This window comes from Stigmatopora argus, chromosome 5 (genome assembly GCF_051989625.1).
Source record: "Stigmatopora argus isolate UIUO_Sarg chromosome 5, RoL_Sarg_1.0, whole genome shotgun sequence".
NCBI classification, from domain to species: Eukaryota; Metazoa; Chordata; class Actinopteri; order Syngnathiformes; family Syngnathidae; genus Stigmatopora; species Stigmatopora argus.
In genome coordinates, this window is record NC_135391.1 from 12,184,621 (window position 1) to 12,196,858 (window position 12,238).

The 12,238-nt window shown below is 39.0% G+C and overlaps 1 protein-coding gene across 3 annotated transcripts in view; it reads right to left on the reverse strand.

Moving 5' to 3' along the window:
• Positions 1-4,764: 4,764 nt before the first annotated feature.
• fbxl17 (F-box and leucine-rich repeat protein 17) overlaps positions 4,765-12,238 on the reverse strand; it is a 168,709-nt gene continuing 161,235 nt past the window's right edge. For all 3 annotated transcript variants that reach the window (XM_077601249.1, XM_077601248.1, XM_077601247.1), the window contains one exon: positions 4,765-7,269. In XM_077601249.1, the coding sequence (XP_077457375.1) occupies positions 7,132-7,269 (138 nt within the window). In that variant the 3' untranslated portion in view covers positions 4,765-7,131. The remainder of the gene's footprint in view (positions 7,270-12,238) is intronic.

Genomic DNA, 12,238 nt, shown 5'->3' on the forward strand with positions numbered 1-12,238 from the left:
CATATGCTTAGACCATTTTTCAATGGAGAAACTGATTAGATTGCCATAAGAGTAAATTGATTAACAGGTTTTCACGAAGAATGCATCAAAGTCCTTAGTCAAAGTACTACATAATCTATTTATTGGGACAAGTTATTTTTATCCAATGCAAGAAAAATCATTTCCATGTTCTTTTGATGTAGGAATAAACTTGTTTTTTGGCAGTTGTATAAAAAAATAAAAATAAAAAAAACCTTTTTTTCTTAGGCTAAAAAACAAAACCGATTATGGAAATATGAGCAGATTAGATTTTTTCAATGCTCACATTGCTGCTTGGGTATATTGTGATCCCAAAACGAGTTCCCTTTAATGCCATTAAGCCAGAGGGGAAGTGATGAAATGGTGCAATTATGAAGACATTAAGGCTATTTCGGGGAAGGCAGGTGTAAAGCATCCAATCTGTGCACCTCCTGAATCCTCAATGTACTTTTTGTTGCATTTCCTGTTGTAACGCTACACCCCCAAAAAAATCGTCAAAAACTACATTCAACACATCTATTCAGCATTTATCCAATTTCCTTGAGTAAATTCACACTCCAAAAGTGTTGTCAGCACTTAATTTCAAACAAATGTGATAGACTCGATGTTTATAGAATTGTTGGGGAGAAGCCATCCCAAGACATTCCTTGCAATTTAAAAAAAACTGATGAAGTAAGGAATTTGCAAACAATGGAGCATGGTTATGTGGGATTTCTTGAGTCATCTCCTGTTGGCCTGAAGATTCATTTTCATTTCCCAAACAGTTTGTGCATATGCATATTCATGAAGCACTTTAAAAAGTGATGGCGATCAGCGGCGAAAATGGGTTAACATCCCCCCTGCAGATTTGAATAAGAAAGGGGGAGGTCTGAGGGAGGAGGTTTGTTAGATGAAATACTCCCTAGAATCGACCTTTCCTTTCTAAAACAAAGATTTGCACAATTAACTACTTTTAAATGTCATTTGCCCAACACATCTGCATATTGATGGTGAAGCTTGCATGGAAATGAGGCTGCTTGGAAATATATCGTTTGTCTTTCTGTCCCAAAAGTGGAGATTTCCACAATTTTGCCACAATGCAAATGTAAAAGTGTGGACATCCTTCTCTTCGTCAGTTCTTAATTAACCTCTGCCTTCAAGAATCTAGTCCGAGCTCCACCCTAAACGCAGCAATTAACTCCCTTTAGAGAGAGAAAGACAATGAGCGAGGAAATATGCAGTGTGGAGAATAACAGAACCTTCATTATCCTTATGGCCACATTCTCACACTCTCTGCAGTCGGCAAAGATTATTGAAAGGATGTTAAAAATTGAGTGGATTAACAAATCTAATTTATTTTGGCCTTCACAAGGATGGATCGGGGCACTTCTTTAGTTGGAGCCTCCAGTGAGGAGGCAAACCAGGCCTCCTTCTGTCATGTTCTAGTTCAATTTCCACATGGAGCTACCGGGAGGCAAAGTCATTTCCAAACTTCCATTCTGCAAAAACCAACCATCTGATGTATTTTAACCCTACCCCCAGGAACAGCACATTTCTTTAGAGTCCTGAATATCTTCTCTGGGTTGACTTTTGCAGTGTCACTTACAAAGTCAACCCATTAACATCTTCACTATTCCACACTGCACTTTTCTCAATTCAGAAACAACAAGAGTCAATGTGCAGGAGGGAGAGTCCCACAAAGCTAAAATACCTCATTGTGCCCCAGGGAGTGGGGTGAGAACAGTATATGATGATGGGCGGGAAATATTTTTCCTTTATACATTACAATGTTGAGGCTATTGGAAGAGTGAGGTAAGACTCACCCCCACACAAAAAGTGATTGACAATTTCCAAGAGAAATGAGGAATCTATGTTGGGAGGGGGCAAGGGTGAAGTAATGGAAGGAAGGCTGGGAGCTGCCAAAGGAAAGTTGAGTCAGTGTGGAGTGACGAGAATGAAGGGAAGTCTCCACATATCGGACCCTCCGCAGTCGACCGATGGGACAACTAACGTAACGAGGGGCAAGAAGGTATGGAAGAAAAACAGATGCGTATAGATGGAATCACATGAAAAGAAACACAAGCATTGTGGCTGAAACTTATGTGGGAAAGACTAATGTGCTCAACTGGCTTCTTTTATTGGGAAGATTGAGTCTCATGCCTTCCAGCACCTTGGGCTACTCCACTATTTGCGGACAAAAGTGTTTGAGACATGTGAGAGTGAGTGTGGAGGACTTTTCCACTTACGTAAACATTTTAGAAATCCAAGAAACAAAGAATACCATTATGTCCTGTCTATTTTGTAACGCAATGTTGCAGCTCTTGAATGATCTAAGGACCGTCACAGAAAGCAGTCACGCCATATAACTTCAGAGAAAACTCCTTTCGACTCTTTGTTGTTGGCTTCTCCCAAGGCAGTTTTGCAGGTGTGATGTACCGTGCTTTAAGCCAAATCATATACAGGATGCATTGGGGCGCACTTGGGACAGTTCAAATCAAATAAAGAAAAATGCAGTGGCTTGCTCTTCCCAAATTGGTAGTGTGATCAGAATACATTTATTTTTGGTGAACACAATATTTTGGGAGGGGTGAGGATCAAATCATTCCAACTTCAGAGGCATGCCATTAATCTGTGGCCTTCTGTATTTTAAAGGATCTGCAGGTAAAAACACTGTCAGCACAGATTTGTTCTCCCTTGAACTAAAGGAAAAAGATCCAACGTTCTCTCAGGTCCACCCTGATGTGCTGTTTCTAAAACGGTCAGTGTCAGTTCCTTATTAAAAATGCAACATGCCCATGTATATTTACAAAGCTTAATCACCACTCCCGCTTGAAATGCTGCCGCACAATGCAACGTCTCCTCCATTGCAGAGGTCTCTCAAGACGCTGGACACCTCCTTCCACCTTGATGAATATTGCAGAAGTCCAAGCAGCCAGAAGCATTGACGGAATTCACCTCAATCAGCAAGGGAATCGATGGCATACACTCACATTTGCAGAGGGGCTAATTGGCAGCATTAAAATTCACCGAGTTTCATAATTTACCCAAGAGAGAAATGGGAATGTGGCGCAAGGAGATCAGCTCATTTGTGCCAGAGACATTAAAAAACCCTGTCATGGTGTAAGAAGGCCTTAAACAGATGAGGAGCCAAAGCCAAAGGCCAGATTATTCATGTCTTGGCTTGTCACGCCTAATGAATGTACAAGCCATTGAGTTTTTCTTTCTCTCTGCAGAAGCAAAATTAAACCCTCTTTAACACGGGGAAACATATTTGACCCTGGCTGCCACTGACTTTCTGTCTTCCGATATAAAACAGTGTCATTAGTCCATTACCACTTAGACCTAAAGTTCTCATAATTTCCATGTGGGGGGGAACTAAAATATGTTTGTCGACATTTGCGAATACGTTTTTAATACAACAAATATGCTACAAATAGGCCATTCCGTAGATTCCACAACAGATATGTCATCAGGATCTGTATCACTGAAAAGTAACCCTTTTTATTTACCATATTTATTCGCAAATAAGCCGCTTTTGTCAGACAAAAAATGCTGACTGAATCAAGGGTACGGCTTATATGCGCATAAACACGACATGCACGAAACTGGAAGTTGACGCCGCCTTGATACGATGATGTCACAACAAAATGGCGCCGTGACGTCACGACGCAAGCGACAGCCCCCGGTACGGTCATTTATTTCAACACAGCCATCTTACCAAGGTGGAGGCGGCCATTATAGCTAGGGCGCTGCCATCTAAACCTAGTTAAACATGCTCTGACTGGCCAAACACAAGTAGCCTTGATTCTGAAATAAAACAAAATTCCTTTTTGATTTTTTTTCGTTTTATTTTTCGTTCGAAAGTGACAACTATTGGAGTAATATGAACCATCAAAAGAATTGAGATATTTTGACATTAGAAGCAATATGGCTGCCACAACATTTTAAACTTCAGGTGAGAAAACTGTAATTTCCAGTAATTAGAAAGCATCAGGTTCTCATCAAGATAGACTTATTTCTTTTTTCAAATTGAATAATTTGATATTTTGCATTTACAAAGACAAGCATATTAACTTATGATATTGACCCTAATATGCTTTTGATTCATACAGTATTTCAGACATACCATGTGATGATTTTTCTTAAGATTTTCCCTTCAAAGTAACACATTAGTGCTTGTAATTGGGAATCAGGGGGGCGCCTTATACACGAGAAATTGAAAAATTCAAACATTTTAAGACAATTTTAATGTTGCGGCTTATATGGGAGTAAATACGGTAATTTAATTGCACAACATCAAATCAATCTGCCTTATCGTTGTGTAATATGAACTGCGGCACTGTCAGTGACTCAGAAAAGACCATTTGAAGGTATTTGACTGAATATCGGATATACTGTTTGTTTTCAGTTGTAAATGCTGTGAAGGCACAGACATAAAAAAGGTTTTATATTTGTGTAGCAAATAAAATTTGTTGAGCCCAATTTCTACATTTGGCAACCTTTGAATTTGAAAGGCAACATGTTGGTGTGCTCATTTGCATTTTATCTGCTAACACAAGCCCTCCTTGCTGAATCCTAATGTTCCAGTTTCGACCATTAAGCTCATTATTGTATAAAAATCTAATTGAAGTAACAATGAGTCAAGGACGGCTGCAGTCAAGAGCTGTCTCTTTTTCATGAAAAATGAGAGGAAAAGCCCCTTTCTGCTATTTTAGATATTCTGTGCCACCTTAATTTCACGCAAGTAAAAGAAAGAACAGGAATGGGTGGGAGAAGCTTGAAATTGTAGTGTTTTATTCATCTTTATGCAAATCCAGTCATTTACGCTTGCCTTAACAAATCAAGAATCAAGTATGTCAACATCTAGTAAAAGAGAAAGTGCGGATGGAGATTACAAAAGGACAAAAACCAACAGCGGAGCAGGTCTGCGTCTGCTAAATCTACAAATCCTGATGAGGAAAATCAATGTTTTAGTTGCGTGTAATCTGCTTATACTGAACAAAGTGTTGCTGCATTCAAACTATAATATACTGTACATGATTATACACTAAAAAAAGAATCTATTGTTGTAGCTGCAGAAATGGTTTGTGAGGGGGGTGAGGCCAAAGAAAAATGTCCTACTTGTCTGCACTCTCATCTCCATACTAGAATTGTTTGATGAAAAGTAATCCACTCTCAACTATTAACCTTGTTTCCTCTATTGCCAAGAGGAAATCGCTCACTGAAATGCGACATAGCTATGTTATAAGTATGCTCAAGAACGATATAACGCTAATAAGTAAATGCCGTGTTTACGAATGACCCGTACACAAGGTTACAAAATTAAGGAGATACGATATTTGATTAACTAGAATAGGATAAGCAGTTATTTTATAATTTCTGATCAACTTGAGGAAGGGTTTAGTATTAAGGCATTTTGTTTTGGTGCTTTTGGTCTATATAACGGAACTTCTGAACTACTACAAACCATAATTAGACCAAAGTTTTTATTTGGTATCACAAAAAAATACTTAGGGGTAGGGGATGAAGGATGCCAGATTTGGGCTGAGCGAGCATCTGGAGAATTATGCACTGAAAAGTGTGGTTTGGGTTGTCTTTACCTTGTACTCTGAAGAGCCCAAGATAAGGTTACCCTCATTTAAATAAAATAACTAATTAACTTGGGCAATTGTTCTAAATTGGGGCATTGGTGAGCTCTCCCAGCTCAAGTTGGCTAGAGTCAGGGTACACCATAGTTCATTGATTCAATTTCATTTCAGGTAAATGTTGAGCTGGAACCCTTCCCCCCGACATTGTGCGAAAAGAAGGTAGCATATCCAGAGGAGACCATTCACACTCGCATTAAAAGTGACACTAAGTGAGTATAGAAAGCCAGGCGGATAAACCCCTTACACTGTCAGTGACTTGGGTGTGGCATATTTAGCCGACTGACTACCAAGTTAAATTTCTGTAACTGTTTTGTTGTTCTTCTATGGGGAGTCAAACTGTTAAGACAGCATCTCAACTAGCTACATAATTTTGTTTCAATAGCCTCAAGGCACAATTAAGAGCCAATAAATTCTGAAAACTAAACTCATTTTCTGCTGTGTGCCTCAAGTTAACTGCTTTAAGAACACATAATACTGCCTGCAGAGATAATACATGTTATGTTTACACTTGAACAGAATTTGATCTATTTCCATTAGCTCCAAATTTTAAATCCAAACGGGGTCATGCAAATGAATTTGGAGATGCCAATGTGCTTATAAAATATTACAGTGCTTTTATCCAAGCATTGTTCGTACGGCATGCATTGGGTTGGTCTAATTTGAAACATTTTCAAACAGTCACTCACTCAAATGCCAATCTCAATCTAATCATACACTTTTGAAGAAACAATCAATGTGGTTTTCCTGCTATTCAATCGCCTGGGAGGGAAGTAGGATTAGGCCAGAACCCAATCTTTCATGTGTTGCACCAGGGCAACGCTTACATTTAGCCTCGACAGCGATCTAAACATTCAGAAATCCACAAATCCCTTCACACGATACTGCACAAGCAGGAAAGTCAAGATAAAAATCATACATTTGTCAGAAAAACCCTAAGCGACTGCTTAATTCTCAGCAGCTCTGAGCCGGAGGAGGACATTGTTGTGGTTGATGTCTATGCTTGCTCGATTTAGACTGCCCACCATTGCACTGGGTGTCGCCTTGGAGAAGTGAACACATTGGTAAATGTTAATCTCCAGGCAAGATGATTGTTCTTTTGTAAAACTCTGTTTTTCTGTTTATCTTGCCATCTTTTCCATCTGATAGCATATGTGGTTGGTAAGGGTTTGGTAATCTTTCAGCCCGGTGAGCAATCCCACGCAGTCAAGTTTGACAGATTCAACTATATTGGAGTTGCTTTTTGACTTGATGATGACACATGGCAAGTTTTCTTTAGTGAATGAACTGATTAATGGAAGAGTCGCTAGTGTGTGCTTTTGTGTGGTGTTAATTTGCATGTATGAAAAGAAAATGAAATTCAAATACGACTCATCTGACAATAGGGTGCACTTGTGTAAATATTTGCAATAAAAATGGTCCTTTTGTTCATACTTGTGTAGGTGTGTGTGTGGGCATAATTACGTGTGAGTGTACAAATCAGTCTCAGCTACGAGGCGTTCGAAGCATTGGGGCTCCAGCCCATCTGATAAGCTCTCTCCAGGGTCCTCTTGCAGTCCTGCATCACCGTGCTGAACACAATGTGAGGGTACTGGACCACCAGCCTCTCCACTGTCTCTTCATTCACCTATAAACACGCAAATACAGCATAGACTCAAGTTAAACAATGGGTAGAGAGAAGAACTAATATTCCATTTCAATATTAAGTAAAAGACGTTCATTATTTAATTTGTATTTATTTTTCCTACTGTGAAATTTGTCCTGGGTTGCATAATGGGGTCTCTGCCCTTGAGAAAGAGGGACTTTTTCCCCTGAGTATGGGCAAACTCCAGAATTCTACATATTGGCTTGAGAGTTAGAGAGCTTCTTCTCTCAACATGATCAAAAATTAGACTTATTGAATTTAAATTTCAGAGAATAATGCACGTGTATGATGCAAAGTAGTGCATTTTTGAAAATAAGACATACGGAGCCAGGAACTCAAAAATCAGATGGTGTTCATTAAAGGCAGGATTTCCTTGTGCTGTTTGTGTGGATATACAGTGTATTTAGTCATCCACCAGTTATCCTACTTGGAAAGATTAGAGAGGCCTGTAATTGTCAACATGGGTAAACCTCAACCATGAGAGACAGAATGTGGAAAAAACCCAGAAAATCACATTGTTTGATTTTTAAAGAATTTATTAGCAAATCATGGTAGAAAATAAGTATTTGGTCAATACCAAAAGTTCATCTCAATACTTTGTTATGTACCCTTTGTTGGCAAAAACGAAGGGCAAACGTTTTCTGTAACTCTTCACAAGCTTTTCATACACTGTTGCTGGTATTTTGGCCCATTCCTCCATGCAGAGCTCCTCTAGAGCAGTGATATTTTGGGGCTGTCATTGGGCAAGATGGACTTTCAACTCCGTCCACAAATTTTCTATGGGGTTGAGATTTGGAGACTGGCTAGGCCACTCCAGGACCTTGAAATGCTTCTTACGAAGCCACTCCTTTGTTGCCCTGGCTCTGTGTTTGGGATCATTGTCATGCTGAAAGACCCAGCCATGTCTCATCTTCAATGTCCTTGCTGATGGAAGGAGATTTTCACTTAAAATTTCTCGATACATTGCCCCATTCATTCTTTCCTTTACACAGATTCATTCGACCTGGTCCCTTTGCAGAAAAACAGCCCCAAAGCATGATGTTTCCACCCCCATGCTTCACAGTGGGTATGGTGTTCTACGGATGCAATTCAGTATTCTTTCTCCTTCAAACACGAGAACCTGTGTTTTTACCAAAAAGTTATATTTTGGTTTTATCTGACCATAACAAATCCTCCCAGTCCTCTTCTGGATCATCCAAATGTTCTCTAGCAAAACGCGGATGGGCCTGGATGTGTACTGGCTTCAGCAGGGGGACACGTCTGGCAGTGCAGGATTTGAATCCCTGGCGGCGCATTGTGTTACTGATAGTAGCCTTTGTTACTGTGGTCCCAGCTCTATGTAGGTCATTCAGTAGGTCCCCCCCGTGTGTTTCTGGGATTTTTGCTCAACGTTCTTATCATTTTGACTCCACAGGGTGAGATCTTGCATGGAGCCCCAGATCGAGGGAGATTATCAGTGGTCTTGTATGTCTTCCTTTTTCTAATAATTGCTCCCACAGTTGATTTCTTTACACCAAACGTTTTCCCTATTGCAGATTAAGTCTTCCCGGCCTGGTGTAGGTCTACAATTTTGTCGCTGGTGTCCTTCGACAGCTCTTTGGTCTTGGCCATAGTGGAGTTTGGAGTGTGAGAGACTGAGGTTGCGGACAGATGTCCTTTATACCGATGATGAGTTAAAACAGATGCTATTAATACAGGTAAGTGGAGACCTCATTAGAAGTTAGACCTCTTTGACAGCCAGAAATCTTGCTTGTTTGTAGGTGACCAAATACTTGTTTTCCACTCTAATTTGGAAATAAATTCTTTAAAAATCAAACAATTGATATTCTCTTTTTTTTCTTCCACATTCTGTCTCTCATGGTTGAGGTTTACCCATGTTGGCAATTACAGGCCTCTCTAATCTTTTCAAGTAGAAGAACGTGCACAATTGGTGGTTGACTAAATACTTATTTACCCCACTGTATACCCATACATGGCCAAGAAAATATTTTACCTGGCCATCACTACAACATGCTTACTATCTGTTGCCGACCCTTCACTAGATGAAAAAGCTACTGCCGTTCAGAAGGGTATTTGTCAGCTAAAACAACAGGTCATGAATTTGTCAGGCAAACATTCAGCATTCAAAGATTTGCAACAAGCCTCCTTGGAGGAGGATGTGGGGGTGGCGCAGCAGACACAGGGGAGCCTATGCCTCCTGTCTAGCCTGGAAACATATTAGGATCCTCCTGGATGAAGTGGCTGGGTAGAGGGAAGTATGGGCTTCTCTGTTGAAGCTGTTGCCTACGTAACCTGACCTCTGATAAGTGGAAGAAATTGGATGGAAATTTACATCCTTGGATAAAAATATAAGCTACTTCAAAAGGTAAAATAAGTACACGCGAGATAATTAAAGTGCACAAATTGAATGAAATGATTAGTTATTTTAAAGTTGCCTTGCTGTCATGTGTTCTAAATATAATTTGAGAGATAAACTTAAAGCCATTTTCCTTTATTGTGTAAAACCTAAAAGAGTTTGTCTAAATGATTTGATTAATGCCCTTGAGCAAAAAGAAAGGTAAACTTAGTTGGGAGCGAGTGAAAAAGAGACAAACAAGATTGTTTGGTGGAAGTGAGCAAACCTGCAATATAAGTTTGGCTGGATGTCCATGGTAAATTGAATATTTAGTGGGATACAATAGCTGTAACAAAAATCTTAGGAACACAAAGAAAATAGTAATATTCAATAGTGCTGGCCTCCACCAATTCCAATTTGGATCAATATCAAACATAATACACACTGTTGTTGATTTGGTCAATTGTGAAAATGTTTTGTTAGCTAATGAACCGAAGTAAATGAGGCAAAGTAGTGCTCTACTATTTAAAGTATATTTAGGTCCCAGTTACACACTGTGGAGCAGAAAGCTTCATAGTATGCTTTTAATGAAGACTTACTGGACACATCAGCTCAGTGCCAGTCAGAAAATCAACGAGAGGGAGGAAGACTGAGAGAAGCTGACAAAGAGCAGAGGCACAGTAACCCCGGAGACCTTGAGGGGTTAGCCATAACCCACCCAGAACCAAACCCTGCCCACCCGCGAGCGTGACACTTTCCAGAGGAAATAATGTATAAACACTCACACACATGTTGAGCACACAGTCATTCGTTGTTACCAACGCTCTATACAAAGTGTTTTCTAACCATCCCAAAAGCTCTTGGTGTAAAAATTGCTAGTCTCATTCATTGTTGTTTTAATTCAGATAACATAATGATAAGGGAAATAATTCGGAAAGCATCTTACACTGACTGATAAGATGCAACCTAAATGATGGACTTTAGACCATATACCAGAAGTGATTTGGCTTCCAAGAAGGTGTAAAACTACTACACAAGTTAAATTTGACTGTTGAGGAATACAAATAGATAGTGTGAAATTCACTTAATTTGTTCTGTGACTAATTCATTAAAAAGTTGGGGGGACTCGTAAGCCAAGCTATCACTACAATATTGGGATATCCTGGTCAATGATAACCAAAAAAGCAATTAACAGAGCGATAGCAATAATCAACATGTTGAAGATCATAGGCTATTAGTTATGCTTGTAGTCCGAGTGATTATATCTCAAAGTGTGAAGGCATATGGCATATTTATATTCACATTCTTATCCTCAAAATGATCCTTTATAATGTACTACCACATTCCAGGCTAGAAGTACACTCCCTCATCCTTTGCTTTGGCTTGAGGATGACCAAAAATATAAAGTTATCCAATCCAAAAAATAGTTTGCTGATGAGGGAAAAGGTCTCATTTCATATTAATAAACAGTGTAGACAACCTTTAGATCATGAATGGAATGCATTGAGCAGATGTTTAACAAGAAATGTGGCTATAAATTCTGCATTGTGATCTTAAGCACTTTTTATACCGGGATACCGATTGAGTCTACGTAATTTTATACCAAAACCAGCAAGTTATCCAAGTTCAAATGTCCGCTTTTTACTAATGTTCAAACCTTCATCAAAAACAGAACCTTATTGACTTTCAAGACCCAATATGCTAATAATCATGCGTTAAGTGTGTTTATGTGTGTGTCAGGGATGTCTATGGGGGCTTACAGTACATTTCAACAATGAATAATAAAGGCTTTTCTTTCAAACTTTTGGACAGGGGTTTGGGTGTTTTGAACTTTCACTGAGTTTGACATTAATGTGGAACCACTTGGATCACATGAATGTTTTTATTATAATGTAGAGAATAAGATTTTGGAAAATGAAACAATTATGATGAAAGGCTGAATAAGAAAGGCTTTTCTTTCAAACTTTTGGACATTGGTTTGGGTGTTTTGAATGTTCCCTGGGTTTGACATTAACGTGGAGCCACTTGGATCACATTCATGTTTTTATTATGATGCAGAGATTAAGATTTGGAAAATGAAACAAAATTAGGACGAAAGGCTGGGGGTGCAGATGTGTTTAATTGTTGTGGCTGTATCACATTGATGAAATGTTGTTGAAAGTAGAATCATACTAAAACACCACTGCAAAAAAAAAAATCATGTAATCGCTACTGATTGTGAATACGCAAATAAAAATATACACAACCCAATTGATGAAGCAATAATTTCCATATAACCCTGACATCTGTAAAGTGAAATGGATTTCAGGTGACTACCTCTTGAAGATCAGTGAGAGAATGCCAAGAATGTTCCCCCCCCCCCCAAAAAAAAATAGACAATAGAGGGGAAAAAAGTAAATTGGCTATCCATAATTAAAGAGTAAGAAAAAGAAAAAGTGTTGGTGACCTCCAAGACTGGGCAAATTTTTTGGTCTTTTTTTTCTACTTCATTAACTATAACAGGCCTCTTCATATGTTAAATATGTGAATATTAACACGTGGTTCTGTGGTATGCATTAAAGATCTGAGGCTTATTATTTGCAGTCCAAACCTAATCATGTTAAGATGTGAAGGTTA